At 28.3% G+C, this 26,317-nt stretch overlaps 1 protein-coding gene across 3 annotated transcripts in view; it reads right to left on the bottom strand.

Moving 5' to 3' along the window:
* LOC135931274 (phosphatidylinositol 4-phosphate 3-kinase C2 domain-containing subunit alpha-like) overlaps positions 1–26,317 on the bottom strand; it is a 78,811-nt gene that overhangs the window by 48,399 nt on the left and 4,095 nt on the right. For 2 of the 3 annotated variants that reach the window (XM_065468270.1, XM_065468271.1), the window contains exons 3-4: positions 3,734–4,335; positions 2,737–3,138 (exon numbers count right to left, since the gene is read on the bottom strand). In XM_065468270.1, the coding sequence (XP_065324342.1) occupies positions 2,737–3,138; positions 3,734–4,335 (1,004 nt within the window). Of the gene's footprint in view, positions 1–2,736; positions 3,139–3,733; positions 4,336–5,059; positions 5,128–26,317 lie in introns of those variants that run through there. The other variant, XM_065468272.1, reaches the window with a different exon arrangement.

Genomic DNA, 26,317 nt, shown 5'->3' with positions numbered 1-26,317 from the left:
AATCATTAATTTACAATGCCTTTCTGCTGAAAGCATTACTAATTCTATTTTAAAGCAACTTAATGAATTGAATGTTAATTCATCGAATATAATGCCAGGTATATGATGTACAAACGTCATATCTGGCTAAAATGGAAGTGTATAAACCCTGCTTGAAAAAAAAATGAAACGTTTTTATATACGTTGCTACAACCACAAACAACCACAAGTTTTGTGGTTCAAAATTAATATAATAATATTGTTTTCATTTCTAGTTTTTTTTATTTATCTAATGCATTGTATTATTATTTTAGGAGTTTTAACATTTCCTGTAAATATATAGACCATTCTCTTAAGAGAATTTTAAACTAGAGGTGGACTGGTCATTTAAAAATATATCATATCATTTATAAGAAGTGCTATTGGTGAAGTATTATTTTACTTTCTAATAGAACTCTTAACTCAGAAGTTTCCACTCATGATTCAGTAAGCCCCTGGTCTTTTATCTCAATGCGTTAATATAAATTCCATTATATTGGCCATTTTAATTTATGAAGTATTAATAACAATAGATCCACTAAATAAGTATTTATAGTCAGAAGGTACTAATATAGTGGATAAGTGATTCCACAATTAATATATTAAAATATAAATGAAAATTCTTTTGATTTGATATGAATTAAGGCTGAGAAGCTTATAATAAAATTTAATCTCAATATTCAGAAATTATCAAGGCTATGTAGTAAAAAGGCTACTAAGTCGATACCAGCTTTTAATTCATTTATGTTAAAATTTAAAATCGTTGTTTATAAATTTTTAATAAAAATGAGTAAAAAAAATTCTATGACTGCCTAAATATTTATTTTATTTCAAAAAAATATTGGCCCTTCTAAGTAAACAGTTGCCCCTCCACCTAGAAATTCCTGGCTACAGCCTTGTGTGTAAGTAAAATATAAAAATACTTTTAAATGCATTTTTATACACTAATATTTGCAATTTTTGGCCTAATAATTTAATCTTGCTAGATGAGGGTTTTGTAGGGCAAATACATCTGTTTAATACACTTAAGCATTTAAAAAAATATATTTCCTTATTCGCATCGTCACTTTTACATTTATATACAATCATTTATAAAATATGCCAATCAAATATTCATTTGTCTGTTGATTTCGATAATTTACGCCACATTACTTTGATAAATTTATACTTGGTTTTAAAAAATATTATATTATAGGAGGAAATGAACCTTTTGTTATTTTCACCATGTATTTATTGACATTGATTAATGTTTTTTTCTTTTCATCAATGATAGAGGGAAAAAGCACTATAAATAAATCACGTATCACTTAAATAAGAAAATGTTTTTCTTTGAATTAATTAATCTTGATGGAGATTTTAAGATATTATTGAATTGTCATAATTTATATGTGTGAATAAAAATCTATTAAATATACGTATACAAAATTTTCTTTTTCCAAAATAAAATATATTACGTCGCTTTTTATCTCTTTTATTTTTCAGAAATTGACAATAAGGTATGCGTTCGAAAATAAGGTATGCATACTCTCATCTAGCAATAATAAATTTTTTAGATCATAAATTACAAATAAAAAGGTAAAAAATTTAAGCCTTCTGCGGATAAAGACAAATTTTTTAGATATTATATAATTGCTATATCAACATGAGTTAAGTCTTAATGTTACACCCCCTAATAAGGTGGGGAAATGAAAGAATATATATGAAATGCTATATGACATAATATTTACAAAGGCAAAATTTTTATAAATACTGATTTTGGCATTTAGAGAAATTCAGGTCTAGATTTATCAAATAAATTTCTACGGGGATATGAATGTGGTTACAGATATGAGCGTGTTGAAAATCTATAACCGTCAAGTCTTAAAGTATAAATGCTTAATATATTTTTTAGAATTCTTCTTTCATATCTCTATTTTTTTTTACTCATCCCATCTTTTTCCCTCTTTGCTCGCCTAAAATTCACCTCTCACTTTAACGCAATGCTGATTAATGGGAGCTCTGGTGTTCAGCTAATGTGAGTTGTTAATTAAGTGTTAATGAGCTATAGTTTCAGTGAAACCGGAATTATTGGACGAAATTTTTTTTTTCCTTATACCTAAGAACTAGTATTGTTAAATGGCTCGATTTGAGTCGATTTTTAAAAACGGCTAACTCAATATATTTGCCAGAAAAATATTGTCTAAGTCTCGAAAATTCGCTAATAGATGTCCAAACCTTTGTTCCAATCTATGAGATAAAATATTTAGGCTTGCGTAATTGTTTTCTGATTAAAACATTGAGTTAGCCCTTTAAAAATCAGCTCAAATCGAGCCGTTTAACAACACTACTCGGAATAAAGTGCATTGATATCCTATATGGACAATCTAAAAATATCTCAAACGGGAAGTCCCGACTAAATTAAAGCCTCTGGCATCCCTAATATCTATCAACTTTACATCGAGTAATCTTATAATATAGTTTTTAGATATAAAAAGAGTAATTTATATTCTATTATAATAATATGCAGGTTTTGTAGGGCAATAATAGATCGTTAATAAGGTATGCAATAAAAAATAAGGTTGGCAAAATCAATATTAAATTTTTCCGATCATAAATTACAAATAAAGAGGTAAAAAAAATTGTGGGCTAAAAGTTAAATTTCTAAATTATCCATCATCAACGAAGGAGAAACATCTGATTCACCCGTCAGTGCTAGTATATAATAATATATCTCATTACCGTCAAGTAAAAGAACCCTGTTTTATCAATGATCAATTCCTTTCCTTCATTCTTTTCTTTTACTGCCGGTTCCATTGTTCCGACATCCACAAGGTACTCCTGTTCCTGGTTAGCCAGGGCCGAGTTACCATTGATCTCGAGTCGAAACTCGGTCAGACTAGAACACATATTGAGCATATCGACCGTAGCCTGCTTGAGTTGAGTGGAAATCTGGATTACCTCTCGTGCATCCGTCATGTTATCACGTCGACAAGCATGCAAGAGTCGCGCGACCATAGAATTTAGCTCGTTTGTTTCCGCGTCGCGGTATCCAGACAGCACTATAGCCGCCTTCACCGCTTGGACTAGAGCTATGGCTGGACGATAAAGAAGCGAGCCAGGTTCTGGAGAGAGAGCGATATTCTGGAATAGTGGGAAAAAAAATGATATACAATATAAATTTTATATTTTATAATAGGAATTTCATGATCTTAAGAAATCACTTTGGGTATTATATAATTTTTAAATAAAACAATTTTAGGGTCATTTTATTTATTTACTAAAATATATTAAATATAACATGTATGCTATTATTTAATAAAAAACATTAAAAAATACCATGATATATTATAAATAAGGATAAAGCCATGGTTGAGTCCCAAGAAAATTCAGTTGCTTCTGAACACCGGATTTATGTATAATTTTAAAAATGTTGTCAATATTAAAAGAAAATATTTTTTTATATAAATTATTATTATATTTCAACTTGAAGTTGATAGAACAATTAAATCTATAATTTTAAAAAATGTGATCCTTGCATGTGGACATTAGGAATAACTAATTTTATAATAAAATTTAATATAATTACAATTCAAGGTGGTCATATATCGTCCAACTTAATTTTATTTCCCAATTAGCATCCAACTAACTCACTCTCATAAATATTAAATAACAATAAAATATGCTATCGATCTTAGTTAATATCCTAATATTGATGTTAAGTATAGAGGATGCTTACAGCCAGCTTAAGCGATAAACTGTTAAGGGTATCAGCAATAACGGAGAGAGTGTAATAAGATATAGGAATGGCACCCGGGGCAAGAGGGTAGCCTTCTCTCGGTGATGTTATGAATCGCGAGTAACGATTTATAAATTTGGATATTACATCGTCTATATGTTGGATCAGCGGTGAAAAGTAAACGAAAGGAACTTTCTCTTTAGATTCGTTGAATATGTAAATAGAATTTGAGAGGGATAACTGGTCGAGGTAGAGTTGTACATCTTTGCCAGAGCGAACACAGTCCCGTACGTAATAGAAACGATGCAGCGGTGTTGGCTTTAACAACCCTTGAAGGTCGCCAGCAGCAAAGCGACTATTTTTCGCGTAGAGTACGTCTCGCTTATCTTTAACCCTGAGCACATAGAGTGTATCCTCGTCAGTTTTATACAATCGCTTTTGGTCGATTTCACGATTTTCGATGTCAATAAAAAACGGCACAGACCTTTTATCATCGTCATTTTTGTTTTTGTTAATGCTTTTATTATCACCATTTGGGGTTAAAGAGTCGGTTGATAAAAAACAGAGAACCTGTTCCAAGATATGTTCAGTCGTGTTAGAGCCTGTTACAATAACGTATGATTATTTAAAAATAGAAAATAAAACATAGAATTGCAAAAAATATTTTTTTTAAGTCTTCCTCTTTTCATTTAAAAAATTAATTCGAGTGGTTTCCTAGGCATCAACGCAACCGCGAAAATATATACCGCGTTAACATTATCACGAATGAATTTGCTAGCCCCGACTATGTTACAGCAAATAACTATCGTAAGTGTATTACCGTAAAAGCTTTACATTTTTTGCCAATTGTTTAGTGATAGTCATATTATTATTATTTTTTATTAGCAAATTTCATGTTTTAATATTAATACATGTATTAAATTTAAAAATAAGATATAACTTTTTTAAACATTTTTCAACTAATTGGGCCAGATTGAAACCAATAAAAATATTGGGCCGAACAAATCATTTTTACTAATTTCTGACAAAATGAGAGTTAGGCCTAGCCAATTGTATTATATAACTTTAGTCTATTTTATTTGTATTTCAAATTTTTGCAATTTTAATTTTAATTTGTGAGGCAAGGGTTGGGAAAACCAAAACTATAATTTGCATTGAGATTATATTTATGTATATTTTAGTTTTTGATTAATTCATTTGGTTTTTAGTTTTGATTTTAATATTTTTAAATTTTATTTTATATAACGTCCAATCATACAAAAATACACTCAAGAATTAGATTTTTTATTTTATCTTATGAATATTTAAGTAATATTAAACTAGTACCCATTTTAGGAGGTATTCAAATTTCCATTTAGGAGAAGCGAGGTTGTTTATATCCAAGCTTTTGAAATGTGATACATCAAGATTAATGAGAATTGAAACCTAAATTTGAACATCGGGTCGTTAATATTTTGGTTTTATTTTTAAAAAATTGTATCTTGAAAGGGTTTTGTTATTATTATTTTTTCGTTTATTACCATTTCAATTATTTTCATATCCTAAAATATTGATATGATAAAGAGTTCTTTATGAAATATATATTATCACCCTTGATTCTTCCACACATGTTTGAGGCACCACCCAATCATAACTGTCACATAAAATTTTATCCTTTTTTGTAATTTTCATTCCATTATTCACATATTTATAATTGTTGTTAAATAATATTTTATTTTAATGTTTCAATAATTTATTTTCGATTGGTATTTTAATGTTTACTGTTTAAGGCGATATTTTTAATTGCATTTTGTTCAATTGTGATATGTGATTCAATTTATTTTGAAAGAAATTTATTTTGTAAAAATAAATATATACATATGAATTGAAAAAGAAAAACTTATATATATGAAATTTTCTTAAATAGAATTCTATTGCAATTTTCTCACTTTTCATGAATTCGATTTTTATTGTAACGTTCCTACTTTGTAAAATGGTGGAGGATAGAAATTATATCAAAGTCAAAGTTCTATTAAAAACATTGGACCTGAAATTCTTAGCGGAGAATATTGCTGATGAAACCACAAAAAAATACAAACTGTTCAAAACGATTGATAAAGAGATGGCGGTTAGCATTATTGACATTTAACGTATCAACAAATGAAAGATTTAAAAGAAAAAAAGGTTGAAAAGAATAAAATTACACGTATCTTTAAGTTGTTTAATTCAAAACCGAACAGACTGGAATCTTCCAGAGAATTTCTGGATCGACTTAAAAGCTGTGGTTCGGAGCTGAATACAGAATTGATTTCGGTACAATTCATGATTAATTGTCGTAATGAAAAACTTAAAGCAAGATTGATAGAGGAAAATACGACGGATCTAAACATTATTGATGATATTGTGGTCAAATGACAATCGATGGAAATAACAGATATAAAACCTGGGCAGAGAAAGATTCATGGAGAAGAGATGATGGAGCGGAATGGCAAGGCAGTTCGGCATGGAAAGAAAATAAGAATGTTTTTAAGGGGACCAACAACAACAACTTCAAAAAACAAGAGATTATACAGATACCGTATAATCTGAGGCCAATAAATAAAATTAATTTTATGAATGCTTTTATTATTGACATGCAATTAAATAATCTGAATTTTTCATTGATGATAGATATTGGTTTTCCTGTGACATCTTTACCCATCAAAGATTTTTAAAGATAACGAATTATGAAGATGTTGAGTTGAAAAGTTGTTCGAGAAAATTGTTTTCATATGAAGGTCCTCCCATCACAGTCGTTGGGCAAGTCAGAAATTATAAGGTTAGATGTTAAATATTATTAAATATTTAGATTATGTTTTGGATGGGGAGGGACCATCTTCATGTTGTCAAGATTGGATCAAGGAATTTGATATAATTACTTTGATATTAACACTATTAATAAGCAAGAGATAGGAGAGAAGTTAAATTTTTTAACTTTTAACAATCCGTGTAAAAATAAGGATAATATTTATAAAGGAAATATTTTAATTCCGTCAATATATACGGAAGAAGGTTGTTCTGAAACAAGTTTTAATATTGATAAATTAATTTAAATTTGATTGTGTTTTAAATAATAAAATAGGTAAAGTTAAAAATTTAAAGACAGATATTATGTTAAAGGATGATTCTAAGCCAAAATTTGTTAAGGCCAGGAGAGTAGAAGAAGTTAGAAAGCACGCTAGAGCAATGGCGTAATCAGGGTATAATAACACCTGTTAGATTTTCACAATGGGCTACACCATTAGTTTTGATTAAAAAAAAATAATGCTGCGAGTTTGTGCTGACTTTAGAGTCACAGTAAATCCAAAGTTATAAAGGTTTAAATATCCTTTGCCAAGGATAAGTGACATAATTGCTAAGGTCGGAAATAGCAAGTTATTTTCGAAAATAGATTTTTCCTCGGCGTATTTGTAAATTCCTGTTTCTAAAGAAACTTCTAAGTTTCTGATGGTGCCATCCCATAAAGGTATCAATTTAATCGGTTACCTTTTGGGTTTACAGTTTCAACCTCTTATTTCCAAAAGACCATGGATGAAATATTTGCTGACATAAATGGGGTCATTTATTATATCGATGACTTATTAATTTTTGGTAAGGATACTCATTTTAAAAAATTGAAAAAGGTGTTTGAAAGAATGATGGAATTTGGTTTGATTGAAAATATAAAAAAAAGTGAATTTTGCAAAGATAATATAAAGTATTTGGGTTACATAATAAGTAATTGTTAATTGAGATTGATTTTTTTATATGTATTTAAATTCGTTTTGTCGTATTGGGATATGGAATCTCGTGGGATTCGGAATCCCGATCTTGAATCCCCACGTTTTTTTTGGAATCTTTTTAAATTAAAAAAAATATTTAAATATTTTTTTTAAAAATTATTAAATTATATTTTTTATTAAATATTTTAGCTTTATATAAAAATTTTAATATTTGGAGAATTTCTTAAGAATTTAATAAAATCTTTCTTTTCTTTCTTTCTTATTACTTTAAGTGATCTTTCTTTTCTTTCTTTCATTACTTTCCCAAAATTTTTTATTTTAATATTTGGAGAATTTCTTATGAATTTAATAATCATCTGTCTGTATACATTTTAATACAATATTTCAATTTAATGAATAAAATTGACTCGTTTATTACTATATTGGGTCATTCCATGTCAAATCGATCAAAAAAGGCCCATTTTCGACCGACCCCTTTTAAAATTGTTAAAAATTTCTGGAATTATTTAGAAGGGGAAATAAAAGAGAAAGCCGTTTATTTTAGCTCGCTAGCACACCTGGTTCTTGAGATATAGGGGCTTATAGGTACAAAAAAGAGCCAATTTGGAATCTGTAAAATTATTAAAATGCTTATATCTCAAGAACTAATTATAGTAAAAAATAATATAATATATCATATTGTAGGTAAAAAAAATCTCTAAAGGACTATCAAAATAAAATAAAAATTGGAGCCAATTTGAGTCTTTAACTTCCGGTTTACCTATAATGCTTTACCTGTATTTTTAAGCAAAAAAGGGAGTTTGTTTTCGAAATTTTTTTATTGCTATTTATTTAGACACCTTTTATAAATATATGAATGATGTCAAAACCTTGGCGACGCTTTCGACTCTTCCAAAATATACATTTTTATCAAAAATCGTAAAAAAAATAGATGGCGCTAATGTTTAAAAAAATATTATTCCTAAAAATGAAAATATTTATAAGTTTATAAGAAATGCGATAAAATTTTCCAGTTTTGCTCCCCCACCCCCACCATCCTTAATTTTTTTTACATATTTTAGATCTCTGCTTTACTACTATAATAGCGAATGACTTTTTGGCACGATAATGTATAACAGCTGCATTAAAAAAGAATTTATATTAGACATATTATCGATTATATTTTACGATAATAATATTTTAAAAAATTAAAAGTTTAAAACAATCTCTCTTTCTGTTTAATATAATTTTTTTTCCGATCAGATTAATTTTAAACAAGCCATATTCTAGGTTCATTAAATAAAATTTTATTCTATATAAAAGATGGATATACCAAATATTAAAATATCAAGATGTTGTAACCCATTTAATTTACAAAAACATGCATATTATCGCAAGAATCTAAGAAAGATTCAACCTTGGATGACCAAAAAAAATTTACCAATCAATTTAAATATGCTCTTCATGCCGACAAAAATTAGCAAAGCTTCCTTATAATGACAATGATTCTCCTCCTCATATAGTTAATCAAGAGGCAATTAAAACATTAATATATCCCTACAATCAATTGGGGAATCTCCCATTAAAATAAAACGCTTACGTGAAAAGAAATATCTAGCGTGAAAAAAGTTTTAGCGACTAAAATTATACCATTATCTTCATCAAATGATGAAAAATTCGATGAAATTCTCGATACCTTAAAAATCAATTTCCCACAGCTTTCGATAACAAACAAATATAGATTATTAACATTATTACCATCAAATTGGACAGTAAGAAGAATTCAATATTTCATATCATATGGCGATAAAATCTAAAGGTTTAATAAAAGAAAAGGGGTTTTTTTCAACACCTAATCCTAAACCCGGCAAAACAATAGATGCCGCCACCGTTGATATTGTCAAATCTTTTAATAACAATGATCAATATAGTAGATCGATGCCTGGGAAAAGGGATTTTGTAACCATAATAAAGAACAGTGAAAAGATTCAAGTCCAAAAAAGATTAATTTTAATTAATTTACGAGAGCTATATCTTAAATTTAAAGATATTCATTCAAATATTAAAATTGGATTCTCTAAATTTTGTGATCTTCGTCCCGCAGTAGTGGTACCCATTCAATATGTGTTTGCTCCATTCCTCAAAACACAAAATTAATGCTGTTGAGTTTGCCCAAAATTACTTTAAATGAAGATTTAATTAAGATTACATATAAGGATATATTACCAAAAATAATTTGTAATCCAGCATTACCAAAATGTTTTTTTGGTGATTGTGCTCAATGCCCTGGATCTTCTAATTTAAAGGCCATGATAAGTGAAATATTATATTCAATTGATATCGAATATATTACCTACAAGCAATGGGTAACAACAGATCGTACAGATCTTTTAACTATCACTTCATCAACCTTTAATTTTTTAGAAACGCTTTTCGAAAAGCTAAATATTTTACTATTACACTCATTCATAACAAAGCAGCAAACAATATTCATGAATTCTCTTAAAATTAATTTAAAGGAAGGAGAATATATCGTGCAGGCAGATTTTGCTGAAAATTATGCCTTTGTGGTTCAAGATGAAGTACAGGGGTTTCACTGGAATAAATCTCAAGTTACCATTCATCCTTTTGTCATTTATTACAAGTCACTTAATAATTTAAATCATTTAAGTTTCGTAATAATATCTGAATCTCTCGTTCATAATACAATTGCGGTTCATATATTCCAAAAATATTTAGTTCAATACTTAACAAAGAAATTTCAATGACTGCCAAAAAAATTCTTCTATTTTTTAGATGGAGCAGCAGCTCAATATAAAAATCGGAAAAATTTAATCAATCTTTGCCACCATGAATATGATTTCGAGATAAAAGCTGAGTGGCTTTTCTGGGCTTTATCTCATGGCAAATCAGCTTGTGACGGGGTCGGAGGTACCGTCAAGCGTTTAGTGGCTAGAGCAAGTTTACAAAGACCTACTTCAGAACAAATAACTTCTCCTAAAGAGTTTTTTGCCTATTGTAAGGAAAATATAAAAGGTATATGATTTATAATTTATTAATATATATATTATAATTTTTTTATTAAGGAATAGAGTTCTCCTATATTATGGAAGATGAATATGAGAAAGAACAAATAATTTTAAAAGAGAGATTCGGCCTCTTTCTCAGATCACTTACTCACTTCCCCTAACTCTGATAGATCCCCCCCCCCCTAAACCAAGTAATTGGTGCCTCATTCTCAGATATTTTTCTTAACTCCACAAAACCAAGTATTATAACGAGAAAATACCCAAAGGAGCGAGAATACAAGTAGCTAAATCTCTCAGCAACTGCATATCTTCTCTTTTGCAAAATTTTAACAAAGAAGAAGAATGGTTAAAATTTCTAAACTTTGGGTACAATACTTTCAAAATACCTGACATATCACTCCAAAAATCCTTAACCCAACAAATAAAAGATGCCTGTTTAAACATCAACACTCATCTTCATGAGTCCCAAATCTCCAGACATCCCAAAAACAAAAAAAAAATAACCCCACTTCAACAAAAAGCCTCATTGATTTCGAAGAAAATTGACAGTCTTAATATCAAGGGGCCCTCAAACTCATTTCAATCAATGACACTCTGGCGGAATCCAATTTAGATACCTTAATTAAGCTTCGATCAAAGCATCCCACAACAACATTTATGCCAATATTACCCCAACCCTACTCCCATTGTGCAGCAGACTTCACACAGGAAGAAGTAAGGAAAGCAATCCTATCTTTTCATCGGGATTCGGCTCATGGTCTAGATGGGATTAGACCAATTTTTTTACAGGACATTACCTCTCCTGTGATCTGTACACAGGTTTCAATTCTCACTAAAATCACAAACTTAGTCAACAAAATCCTAAATGGAGACGGACCTAGCTTTATTACCCCCTTACTCTTCGGTGCCAGACTCATCGCACTCCAAAAACCAAACAAGGACATTCGGCCCATCGCCATTGGTTCAACTTACCGTAGATTGGTCGCTAAATTAATCGCATCTAGAATCAAACACGATGCCGCACACATTCTAAGCCCCTACCAACTTGGTGTAGGGATACCTGGTGGTGAAGCTGCTGTGCACTTAACAAGAATTCACCTTGAAAATAACCCAAAAAACGAATCCCTAGTAAAAATTGACTTCTCTAACGCCTACAACACTCTTTCGCGCAACACGTTCCTATATTCAACTTGCTTCCATTTCCCCGCTTACACCAAATTTCTTTTCTCTTGCTACCAATCACCAACAATCTTACAATTCAACAAAGAAAAGATACTTTCTGTCGAGGGTATCCAACAGGGTGACCCTCTCGGATCCCTTCTCTTTAGTCTTGGAATCAATGACATGATAAAATCAATAAACTCTTCATGTACTCTATCGCTCCATGCTTGGTATATTGATGATGGAATCTTGAGTGGTCCCTGTAGTGAAATAGCCAAAGCAGTCAACATAATTAAAGAAATGGGCACAACCATTGGACTTTCGCTTAACCAGAGCAAATCTGAATTCTCACATTTAAATTCTAATGCTCCCAACACTCACGATTTCAAATTCACATCAAGCGTTGAATTAACACATCTAGGATCGCCTGTAGGAGGACACGAGTCAATAAGCTCCTTTCTTCATTCCACACTTGACATACTCCTTAAACTGGAGGACATCTTTACACTTCTTCCATCACACAAGTCCTTTTTTTTGCTAAAAAATTTCTTTTTTATACCAAGGATTCTTTACGCACTTCGGTCAACACCAATTTTTAAATATCCTATTCCTCTCCACAAAAAAGGAATAAAGGGCTTTACCGAAAAAATAGCAAATATCAGATTCAACGAAACCGCTTGGGCCCAAGCAACTCTTCCAACCAAATTTGGTGGTCTCGGCATCAGATCTCCACATGACTTAGCAATAACTATTCATATCGAGTAGTCTCTTGACAAAGCCAATAAACACCGCCCATAATTCTAAAGAAGACCTTTCCTTAATCGTGGCTATGGATATTTGGAAAACAAGAATCAATGCTGATTCTCATCCCCCCACAACCCATAGACAAAAAGAATGGGATGCACCAGTGGTTGCTCACTGCGTTGAAACTCTCTTATCTAGCATGTAATCTACCGACCGCACCCTATTCTCTTCCCTGCTCAATGGTACGGGACATGAGTTTCTTGAGGCCATCCCATCTACCAATCTTCAGCTTCAACTATCCAACAACGAATTTACCCACGCCATCGGCATTCGTCTAAATTGTTCCATCACTCACCCTCACATCTGCTCAGGGTGCAACTCGCCAGTTGACTCGAAGGGTAGACATAGTTTACATTGTCGTGCAATGGACGATTCATCAGACACAAGCAATGTAATACAATCATCCAACATGCACTGAAATCCGCCCAAATTCCTTCCACTCTAGAACCACAGGGTCTTTTTAGATCTGACGGTAAACGTCCTGACGGGATCTCTCAAATCCCATGCAGGAGAGGCCAACTTTTGGTATGGGACTATTCCTGTATTGACCCCTTGGCCCCATCCAACCACGCCATCAACATCCTTGACCAGAAGGAACAACTTAAAACTTCTAAATACACAGAAATAATGAACGATCATTGCTTCATCCCAATCATATCAACCACTCTTGGCACCTTCGGCAAACTCGCCTTAGCATTTTTCAAAAACTTATGATCACAAATCAGCAAACTCTCAGAAGAACCTCGAGAGGGTTTTTTTCTTCGTCAACGATTATCCATAGCGATTCTCAAAGCTAATTATATCAGTTTCATTGGTAGTCTTCTAGCCAAAGAGCTATCCTAGACAACACTTACGTCCCTTTTTCATTTTTGTTTCCCTGCGTCACACCATCTCCGTTCTTTTTTTTATAGTATTATTATATATTTTTCAAACATTTTTAAATATATTAAAACATAAAATATTATATTTTCGTTTTTTTTAATACTTTATATTATTTATTATTTGAAAATTGAAAATATAGCTATATACCCGACTTAAGCAATAACCCATATTTTAATTTTTCTTTCTTTCTTATTACTTTCCTAACGAAAAAAAAACAACTTTTTTTTAAATCTAGCTATTTTTTTTATATAATAAAAATAAACCTAAACTCTATTCATTTTTCCCTTTCCTTTTATCTTTAATAATTTATTTTATCATATAAATGGAATTTCATCAAAACTCATTTTTTTAAAAAAAAATCCCCGAGCACAGATTCGTGGTTCAGACCCATATATTTTAAGTAATTTCTTATTGAACTTATTATAGATATAAATATATGGTTATTAGTTATCAATCGATAATTAAGACATATTGAATAGGCAACAAGCCAAGCGATACCTCTCGATGGAGAAGCTATTATTAAGGGGAGGGGGGTCAGGACTAATTTTATGTATCAAATACGCCTAATTCTACTTTAATATGGTGTATAAATATATATTTATTTATTAAAAAATTTTTTTAATTTAATTAATTTTCTTTCTCCTGTTTTTATAAGTCAAACCCTTATTCGAAATATATATTTTTCTATTAAATTTGTTTTTATTTCTAAAATAAAATAATATACTTTTTTGTCAATTTTTGCTGTCTAGTTTTTATTTTCTTTATTTGTTATATAATAAACTAATTAATATAAATTTTCAAAAAGGATAAAAATCATAAATATTTTCGCATGAATATATATTTTAAAAAAATCGGAATTAAAAAATAAATTATTTATTACAAAAATTATTTAATGATACATGACATTTAGTTGAACATTTAAGATTGTTCTTGTAACATTCGCATCTTTTGTTCATGCAACCCATTTTGCAATTACATAACGACGTTTTCTCATGGTTTGTAACACTCCGGGAGGCTCCTAAATATTGTTAGCAGTTTAAATAAATAATTAATATATTTTATATAGATGAATTAATTTGAGGAGTATGTTACTATAATAAAAAAGCTTAAATTACCTATGATTGATATATCTTTGTCGGGATCTTCAAAATCATTTAATTTTATCGTTTTATACAGACTAGAGGCAATAAACGGTGTTGAAATTCTTCCAGCACAATTTAATTTTTTTCAATTTTTAATATTTTCCCTACTAAATTTTTAAGACAGATATTAGTTCTATCTGTCCTATGGATAGGTAATAATACGTGATCACCTAAGATTAGGTTATTTTCTCCAATTATTTGAGAGTAAATTATGTTTTGACGCCCTCGATCATTTAAATATGAAATAAAAGAAGGGGCCCTTTTTAAAATATTATAAATACTATTCCCAATATTATTGGTAGCACAACTATTTTTCCATATAATTTTGTTGCCAACATTTTTTGAAGAAGGACTACTAGTAATATTATGGAAAATTTGAAAACACGAATCTTTGTTTGAAACCTTTGAACGCTGAATACATTGCTACTAAAATAGCAAAGGTTTCAAACAGAGATTCGTGTTTTCAAATTGTCCATAATATTACTAGTAGTCCTTATTCAAAAAATGTTGGCGACAAAATTATATGGAAAAATAGTTGTGCTACCAATAATATTGGGAATAATATTTCTAATATTTTAAAAAGGGCCCCTTCTTTTATTTTATATTTAAATGATCGAGGGCGTCAAAACATAATTTACTCTCAAATAATAGGAGAAAATAACCTAATCTTAGGTGATCACGTATTATTACCTATCCATAGGACAGATAGAACTAATATCTGTCCTAAAAATTTAGTAGGGAAAATATTAAAAATTGAAAAAAATAAAATATGAGTAGGTACGTGTGCTGGAAGAATTTCAACACCGTTTATTGCCTCTAGTCTGTATAAAACGATAAAATTAAATGATTTTGAAGTTCCCGACAAAGATATATTAATCATAGGTAATTTAAGCTTTTTTATTATAGTAACATACTCCTCAAATTAATTCATCTATATAAAATATATTAATTATTTATTTAAACTGCTAACAATATTTAGGAGCCTCCCGGAGTGTTACAAACCATGAGAAAACGTCGTTATGTAATTGCAAAATGGGTTGCATGAACAAAAGATGCGAATGTTACAAGAACAATCTTAAATGTTCAACTAAATGTCATGTATCATTAAATAATTTTTGTAATAAATAATTTATTTTTTAATTCCGATTTTTTTAAAATATATATTCATGCGAAAATATTTATGATTTTTATCCTTTTTGAAAATTTATATTAATTAGTTTATTATATAACAAATAAAGAAAATAAAAAGTAGACGGCAAAAATTGACAAAAAAGTATATTATTTTATTTTAGAAATAAAAACAAATTTAATAGAAAAATATATATTTCGAATAAGGGTTTGACTTATAAAAACAGGAGAAAGAAAATTAAGATTAAATTAAAAAAATTTTTAATAAATAAATATATATTTATACACCATATTAAAGTAGAATTAGGCGTATTTGATACATAAAATTAGTCCTGACCCCCCTCCCCTTAATAATAGCTTCTCCATCGAGAGGTATCGCTTGGCTTGTTGCCTATTCAATATGTCTTAATTATCGATTGATAACTAATAACCATATATTTATATCTATAATAAGTTCAATAAGAAATTACTTAAAATATATGGGTCTGAACCACGAATCTGTGCTCGGGGATTTTTTTTTAAAAAAATGAGTTTTGATGAAATTCCATTTATATGATAAAATAAATTATTAAAGATAAAAGGGGATTAAAGGGAAAAATGAATAAAGTTTAAGTTTATTTTTATTATATAAAAAAAATAGCTAGATTTAAAAAAAAGTTGTTTTTTTTTCGTTTTTTCAATTTTTTTTTGTTGTTTTTGTGAATATTTTTTTTCAAAAATTTTAGGAAAGTAATAAGAAAGAAAGAAAAATTAAAATAGAGTTTAAGTTTATTTTTATTATATAAAAAAAATAGCTAGATTTAAAAAAAAGTTGTTTTTTTTCGTTTTTTCAATTTTTTTTTGTTGTTTTTGTGAATATTTTTTAAAAATTTTAGGAAAGTAAGAAAGAAAGAAAAATCGGTTAGGGTACCTTTTCAGGGGCAATTATTTTTGTTATTTTTTGTTATTTTTTTATGCGATTTTTTTTATGTAATTTTTTTATGAAAACTATTGTTTTTATGTTATTTTTTTATGATTGGTTCAGTTTCTTATTGGTTAATTTTTTATTTAAGATATTTTTAAATTAATATATCTTTTTTTATTTAAGATATTTTAAAATAATTTTTTTATAGATATTTTCGAAAATATAGATTATTAAATCGTTTTGATGTTTTTATTCATTTTATTAATGATTGTAGAGTATTAAATCGTTTTGATGTTTTTATTCATTTTATTAATGATTGTATAAATTTTAATAGTATATTTCAATTTAATGAATAAATTATTTCGATTGTTATGCTTAAATTTTATTTATTTTTGGAATCTTCCTTTAATTATAGTGTTATCACTAAAAAAAATTAAATTCTTTATACAAATTTTATAAAAAATTATTCATATTAATTTTGTATAGAAGGAATCATATTAAGTTTATATAGAAGGAATCATATTAAGTTTGTATAGAAGGAATCATATTAAGTTTGTATAGAAGGAATCATATTAAGTTTGTATAGAAGGAATCATATTAAGTTTATATAGAAGGAATCATATTAAGTTTGTATAGAAGGAATCATATTAAGTTTGTATAGAGGGAATGTATAAAAAGAATCAACCAAATAAATTTTAAATAGCGAAGTTTCATCTATCAAAAATTTAACCCCAAACCTGGCAAAAAAAGATGAGGAAGATTCGAATAAACATAATTCATTTTCACAGTATTTTATTTTAGACTTATATTTATATATAATTTTTATTTTAGTTATGATATCAAATGATATAGCAAAAATATAAGTACGAGTAACCTTTCTCGTCACTTAATTAATGTGCATAAAATATCAGAAAAAACTAATAATAATAAATCCATTCAAACTCTAAAACTGTTTCTAAAGCCAAAGCCAACATGTAGCAAGAATATAAAAGATAAAAAATGGCTCTTAAGTTAGTATTAATGTTTATTAATATTCATTTTAAATTTTTAACTGGTTTGTTAAATTAATTTTATTAAGCTCTATTTGTTCAAAACAACTAAATTTTTTAGTTTGTTTTGTCAGCTCTTATTTTGAGAACATTTTAATGTACAAACTTAATATATAATTTATTAAAATAATTATGTAAAACTTTAAAACAACTAAATTTTTAGTTTGTTTATTGTCAGCTCTATTTTGAGATCCAATGCATAAACTTATGTATAATTTAAATTAATAAAATAATTATGTAAAACTTTAAAACAACTAAATTTTTAGTTTGTTTATTGCCAGCTCTATTTTGAGATCTTTTTAATGTATAAAGTTAATATATAATTTATTAAAATAATTATGTAAAACTTTAAAACAACTAAATCAAATTTTTTATTTGTTTCTCTTTTTTAAATATCTTTTTTCTAATAGGGCGAAATTATGTTTTGATGTGCTGCTTAGATTTATTGCCATTTGATTCTATAAGCAATAATGGGATGACAGATTTTCTAAGGTTTAAAATTTAAATAAAATGATTATTAAAAAATAAATTGCCTAAAAAATAGAAATTTAAGATAAATGATTCCTCATCAGAATTGCCTAATAGGACATCTATTAGTCGGGGAGCACTTGATGATGTTTATTGTTCTATAAAGGAACATGTTTTAAACCTGATTGATGCTGGTCCAAAATTCTGTTCCATTACTTTTGATTTATGGACCGCGAAAATATATTACATTTAGTCTTCATCATTTAGATGAGAATTTTGATTTAAAATATTCTGGCAACCCGAAATGTGACTCAAAAGCATACTGGGGAAACCATATTATCGTAGATTGATGGTATCGAAGAGGAGTTTCATTTAAAAGCCAAAATAATACAAATGGTAACTGATGCAGGGGCAAATTTCAAAAGAAACGTCAGATTGGGGGATTATGAGCATCATTTATGCTTAGGCCATGGACTACATAATTTGGTTACAGTTGATGGCATAAAAAAAGTTGCCAGAATTGATAATCTCCTTAAAAAAATTAAAGAAATTATTTCAGCTCTCAGATATCGAGTAGCTGATTTGGAATGTGAAATTGAAGATGAGCATCGTAAATGTCTCCAGTCAATTTATGAGACAGGTCATATCTTGGATATTGATGATTCTGATCCATACCTTGATGACCATTTTGATAAGGAAGCGGATAATAAAAATGTCATTACACCAACCAATCTATATAATACAAAAACGTTAAAATTAAATTGCCCTACCCGCTGGCACAGCATATTAATTATGTTATAAAGTGTTCGTAGCGTGAACAAAAATCCTATTAATAATGTTTTGAATAAAATAGGAAAAAAATGTTTAAAACTTTTTAATAATGAATGGGATATGATTGACGAGCTTTATGCCGTATTAATTCCATTACGAGAGTCGGTGGAATTTCTTTCCTCCCAAAAGGGATCGACTATAAATCTAGGGTTATTATTTCGCAGTGAAATAGAAACCCACATACAGATCAATATATCTGATTCCTCAGATATTATTTGTTTAAAAGAAAATATGCAAAAAAAGCTTGACCATAGGTTTCCCATTATTGAACTTCAAGTTATTTTATATTTTTATTAATAAAATTATATTTTGAACATTAGATATTAGCGACTCTCCTTGATCCCAGATTTCAAAATCTGAAAATTGTGTCAGAATATTTAAATTCAAATTCTACTACATCATTGCAATTTTTAACAAGACATTTAAAACTTTTAGAAAATGATAAAAATGCACAAAGTGAAATCCAAGTTGAAGATAATGGGGAGACTTCCAGTTCTTATATCGCCAAAATAGCTCGTAAACATTACATTCCAGGCAGTGATTATAACAATATAAGTAATTTAGAACAAGAATGCCATATTTTGCTAAGCCAAAATAATATCCCAGAAGAGGATGCATTAAACTTTTGGAAGAAAAAGCAACTGGAACTTCCTAGGCTTGCTAATTCAGCTAGGAAGGTTCTTTGTATACCTGCAACCAGTACACCCAGCGAAATAATTTTTTCCATTGCTGGATTAATACTCAATGCAAAAAGGACTTCTTAATGTCCCACCAATCTTGATAAAATTCTATTTATTCATGATAATTATAATTTAGCTAAATCTGAATTCTGATTTATTATATTTCTTACTTAATATTTTGTTTGCATTCCAAATATATATTTGTTATAATAAAAATCAATAGAATATTACTAATATGTGTTGTTTATGTGACTCTGATCTGAATGAAAATGCAATTCCTTAGTCTATATCTGAGAATGAGAAAATACATGAATTTAAATTGAAGTGAGACAGGAAATAATTTAAGAAATAAACTATGTTAACAATGTGTTAGAAAAGAGCGCCAAATTATAAAAAAATGTAATACATTGATTTATAAATTAAATTTATTTAAAAAATTTTTTTTAATAAATATCGCGCCGCCGCTGCCGACAATTTAGTAGGCAGCGGCGAAATCGGCGCGCTGCCGAACGCCGATAAAAAATTTAAAAAAAACAGCTGCCTTCAATTGAGACATCGGCGCACAGGTCTAGTTACTATGCATCGAGATGCTAATTCTTTATCAAAATTTGTCATTAAATTCTTGAATGATATGAAAAAATTAATAGGTCAAAGTTACGAAGGCACAGCTGTTTTGTCAGACGATTCACATGAACTACAAGCGAGAGACGTCAATCCTTCAGCACTTAATATTCATTGATTTGCCCATAAGTGAAATCTTATATTATCAAAATCTTGCAGCAAAATTAAAGAATGTAAGGTTTTTTTTGCAACTTTATCTGGTTTAGCCAGTTTTTTTAATACATCATCTAAACGAACAGCGGAATTTGATAAATATGTCAAAAAAAGATTACCACAAGTAGCCCCAGCGAGATGGGAATACAAAATGGTCTGCTGGTTCAAACAGTTTTCAATTATTTAAAGGATCTAGTCATTTTTTTTGAAAGTATGATTGATGGAGAATCTGATATTGTTTGGGATAATGATGTTTTAATAACATCTTGTGGCTATTTAAATATATTAAATGATGCAAATTTTCTAATTTTATTAGATTTTTTTCAAGAAATTTTTCCAGAATCTGATTTATTATTTGATATACTTAGACCTGTGCGCCGATGTCTCAATTGACGGCGTCGGTTTTTTAAAATTTTTTATCGGCGTTCGGCGGCGCGCCGATTTCGCCGCCGAATAAATTTAATTTATAAATCAATGTATTACATTTTTTTATAATTTGGTGCTCTTTTCTAACACATTGTTAACATAGTTTATTTCTTAAATTATTTCCTGTCTCAATTTAAATTCATGTATTTTCTCATTCTCAGAAATAGAATAAGGAATTGCATTTTCACTCAGATCAGAGTCACATAAACAACACATATTAGTAATATTCTATTGATTTTTATTATAACAAATATATATTTGGAATGCAAACAAAATATATACAAAGAACCTTCCTAGCTAAATTAGCAAGCCTAGGAAGTTCCAGTTGCTTTTTCTTCCAAAAGGTTAATGCATCCTCTTCTGGGATATTATTTTGGCTTAGCAAAATATGACATTCTTGTTCTAAATTACTTATATTGTTAAAATCACTGCCTGGAATGTAATGTTTACGAGCTATTTTGGCGATATAAGAACTGGAAGTCTCCCCATTATCTTCAACTTGGATTTCACTTTGTGAATTTTTATCATTTTCTAAAAGTTTTAAGTCTTGTTAAAAATTGCAATGATGTAGTAGAATTTGAATTTAAATATTCTGACACAATTTTCAGATTTTGAAATCTGGGATCAAGGAGAGTCGCTAATATCTAATGTTCAAAATATAATTTTATTAATAAAAATATAAAATAACTTGAAGTTCAGTAATGGGAAACCTATGGTCAAGCATTTTCTTTTAAACAAATAATATCTGAGGAATCAGATATATTGATCCGTATGTGGGTTTCTATTTCACTGCGAAATAATAACCCTAGATTTATAGTCGATCCCTTTTGGGAGGAAAGAAATTCCACCGACTTTCGGAATGGAATTAATACGGCATAAAGCTCGTCAATCATATCCCATTCATTATTAAAAAGTTTTAAACATTTTTTTCCTATTTTATTCAAAACATTATTAATAGGATTTTTGTTCACGCTACGAACTATAGCATAATTAATATGCTGTGCCAGCGGGTAGGGCAATTTAATTTTAACGTTTTTGTATTATATAGATTGGTTGGTGTAATGACATTTTTATTATCCGCTTCCTTATCAAAATGGTCATCAAGGTATGGATCAGAATCATCAATATCCGAGATATGACCTGTCTCATAAATTGACTGGAGACATTTACGATGCTCATCTTCAATTTCACATTCCAAATCAGCTACTCGATATCTGAGGGCTGAAATAATTTCTCTAATTTTTTTAAGGAGATTATCAATTCTGGCAACTTTTTTTATGCCATCAACTGTAACCAAATTATGTAGTCCGTGGCCTAAGATCCCCCAATCTGACGCTTCTTTTGAAATTTGCCCCTGCATCAGTTACCATTTGTATTATTTTGGCTTTTAAATGAAACTCCTCTTCGATACCATCAATCTCCGATAATATGGTTTCCCCAGTATGCTTTTGAGTCACATTTCGGGTTGCCAGGGTAAAATATTTTAAATCAAAATTTTCATCTAAATGAAATATAATTAGCCGCTTGAAATGATCGGTCCATAAATCAAAAGTAATGGAACAGAATTTTGGACCAGCATCAATCAGGTCTAAAACATGTGCCTTTATAGAACAATAAACATCAAGTGCTCCCCGACTAATAGTTGACCTATTAGGCAATTCTATGAGGAATCAATTATCTTAAATTTCTATTTTTTAGGCAATTTATTTTTTAATAATCATTTTATTTAAATTTTAAACCTTTAGAAAATCTGTCATCCCATTATTGCTTATAGAATCAAATGGCAATAAATCTAAGCAGCACATCAAGACATAATTTCGCCCTATTAGAAAAAAGATATTTAAAAAAGAGAAACAAATAAAAAATTTGATTTAGTTTAAAGTTTTACATAATTATTTTAATAAATTATATATTAACTTTATACATTAAAAAGATCTCAAAATAGAGCTGACAATAAACAAACTAAAAATTTAGTTGTTTTAAAGTTTTATTATACATAAGTTTATGCATTGGATCTCAAAATAGAGATGACAATAAACAAACTAAAAATTTAGTTGTTTTAAAGTTTTACATAATTATTTTAATAAATTATATATTTGTACATTAAAAAGTTCTCAAAATAGAGCTGACAATAAACAAACTAAAAATTTAGTTGTTTTAAAGTTTTACATAATTATTTTAATAAATTTAAATTATATATTAAGTTTATACATTAAAAGGATCTCAAAGTAGAGCTGACAATAAACAAACTAAAAATTTAGTTGTTTTAAAGTTTTACATAATTATTTTAATAAATTTAAATTATGCATTAAAAGGATCTCAAAATAGAGCTGACAATAAACAAACTAAAAATTTAGTTGTTTTAAAGTTTTACATAATTATTTTAATAAATTATATATTAAGTTTATACATTAAAAAGATCTCAAAATAGAGCTGACAATAAACAAACTAAAAATTTAGTTGTTTTAAAGTTTTACATAATTATTTTAATAAATTATATATTAAGTTTGTACATTAAAAAGTTCTTAAAATAAGAGCTGACAAAACATACTAAAAAATATAGTTGTTTTGAACATATAGAGCTTAATAAAATTAATTTAACAAACCAGTTAAAAATTTAAAATGAATATTAATAAACATTAGTACTAACCTAAGAGCCATTTTTTATCTTTTATATTCTTGCTACATGTTGGCGTTGGCTTTAGAAACATTTTTAGAGTTTGAATGGATTTATTCTTATTAGTTTTTTCTGATATTTTATGCACATTAATTAAGTGACGAGAAAGGTTACAAGTACTTATATTTTTGCTATAACATTTGATATCATATAACTAAAATATAAATTATATATAAATATAAGTCTAAAATTAAAATAAATTACTGTGAAAATGGAATATTTTTATCCGAATCTTAATCATCTTTTTTCCCCAATTTTAAACAAGGTTCACAATAAATATAATCAGGCATTATCGTGCTTTTCTTATTCTCATTCTTCAAAATAAGATTTCCAAAGTACTTCCACACATAACTTGATTTTTGATTAGTAGAGAGAGTTGTTATTTCATAATTGTATATAGGGTGGTTTAAAACGCGCAAATCCATAAAAATAATTAATATAGCCGAAATGAATATGGTGTATGAATGAATGTAAATGATATACACTATTCTATTATATAAAGCAATAGAATACAATTCATGTTTTATTATATTAATGTTAATATTCAAATTTAAATAATAATAATTTAATATATAAATATAATTAAACAACATTCTAAATATTATACACGCCGCGCCGCCGCCATAAGAAAAATCGGCGGCTAGCCGGCTCACGCCGCTGATCTCAATCGGCGACTGTTCCGGCGTGAATAAAATTGCCGGCGGCGCAGACGTGAGCCGGCGGCGCACAGGTCTAGATATACTTCAAACTAAAATTAACGATATATCTTATTGCCTTAAAAGTATTAACGATTTCAGAATTCAGTTAAATCAAACATAGAAAACTTTGAGGTGTTTTGGAGAAATTTAAATGTAAAAGAAAATATTGAAGACAATTTAGATAAAAAACAATAGATCCGAATTGCCCAATACAAAAGAATTTTATAAAAATTTGATAATTAAAATAACAGATAATATAATCAATGAAATTGATTTTCGGTTCGAAACATTAAAAAATATCAAATTCGTCGAATTGTTAGATATTAGTAAATTCCATATATTTAATCAAAATTTCACAAAATATTTATTAAATAATTTAAACGAAACTTATTCTCAATTTTTTGACTTACACAAGGGAAACCTAATTTAAAGTAGTGTTTCGGGATGATGAATTTAAAAAGAAAAAGAATGTTAATGAAATACTTGAATTTTTAATATACACCAATTTGATGAATTTTAAAGAGTTTTTTAAATTATGCAAATTCATCTTAACTTTGGCTTCAACCGAGTTTTTCATCTTTAAAAAGAATCAATTCTTATTGCAGAAACAGGATGAGCCAAAATAGATTATCGAATGTATCTTCGATTTCGCTTGAAAAAAAATTTAAAATCTAGCGATAACTTTAAATAATGCAGTAATTGATCATTTCACTCAAAAACAAAGGCGAATACCACTCATTTATAAATCTTAATGTTTTTATGGTTTGAGTTTGACTATAATAAAATAATAAAAATTTTTGATTGCTTCCCTAGTAGTGAACTTGACGCTTCGTCACTGGTTTAAGGTGATATTTTTAGATTGTATTTTGTTCAATTGTGATATGTAAATTGGACATTAGTATATGTTTAATTTATTTTGAAAGAAATTATTTTGTAAAACTAAATCCATACATATATATATATGAATTGGAAAAGAAAAACTTATATATATATGAAATTTTCTTAAATAATTTATTTTGAATAAAGTTGAATTGCATAACTTTTTAATACATTCGATTTTTATTGCAATTTTCTCACTTTTCACACATTCGATTTTTATTGCAACGTTCCCACTTTGCAACAACATATATGGGTCCAGGACTCACAAATATCTGATTTTGAATTTGATTAATATTCTTTTAAATAACAAGAGTTTATTTATTTTCATTTTATTTTAATAAATACCTAACTAAATTAAATCTATAAATAAAATATTCCAATTTTATAGAAAATTATAGGCGAGCCGGATATTTCGTAATATTTTAATGGGCCAGCCCGGTAATTAAAATTTTACGATATTTTTTTAAAAGAGCCTTACCTTAATTGATATTGGGAATAAATATAGATTGGATATTGGGAATAAATATAGATTGGATATTGGGAATAAATATAGATTGGATATTGACATTAAAAATGTGATGGCCAGAAAATTCGTACAATATTTAACGGACCCCGTGCCTGACTTTTCGTAAAATTTATATTAAAATATTTAATCGGGCCGGACAAACATGAAATAACGGGCCTGCAGTTATCTTGTGAGAAAAATTTTAACAGGCTGAAAAGGGCCGAGTCCTAATTTTATTTGTTACAAAAAAAAGTATACATAATATATCTCAGACTGAATTACTTTCTTGTCTACCTCGAAATTTGGCATAATAAAAGATTTGGAAATATTTTTGATATTTCTAGACACCATTTCCAATCATTAATTTAAAATTAATGAGCTGATTGTGACGATAACAAAAGAATTTGGAATATCTCTTACTTGATGAAGAATGTTATTCTCAAAGATGATATTAATACATGGAAACAACTCAAAAATTCATCTTCTTTTATTGAGAATGATTATTTTTGCTTTAAGTAAATACCTTCCAAAAATAATGAAATTGAATTAGATATATTAAATTATCTAAGATGATTTTCTTGATATTGATAGCTTGAAGAAATATTTAATTTTTTTTTAAATATAATACAATTTTGCCCTCTTCGGTTCCCGATGAGCTGCTATTTAGTTATGCAAATATAGTAAATAGGCCAAATTGGCATAGGACATTTTTTAATTTAAAAATAATGATTATTTTAAAATATTTTTAGGGCTGTGCCAATATTAAATATCGGATCGGGCCGATATTTTTTTAAAACCGATCCGATCTTATATTTTTTTTATTGTTTT

The sequence above is a fragment of the Gordionus sp. m RMFG-2023 genome, chromosome 1 (genome assembly GCF_954871325.1).
Source record: "Gordionus sp. m RMFG-2023 chromosome 1, tfGorSpeb1-WG-v2, whole genome shotgun sequence".
In the NCBI taxonomy this organism is placed as follows: domain Eukaryota; kingdom Metazoa; phylum Nematomorpha; class Gordioida; order Chordodea; family Parachordodidae; genus Gordionus; species Gordionus sp. m RMFG-2023.
The sequence above is the reverse complement of the archived record's forward strand: the minus strand, read 5'-3'. Positions and strand labels throughout refer to the sequence as shown.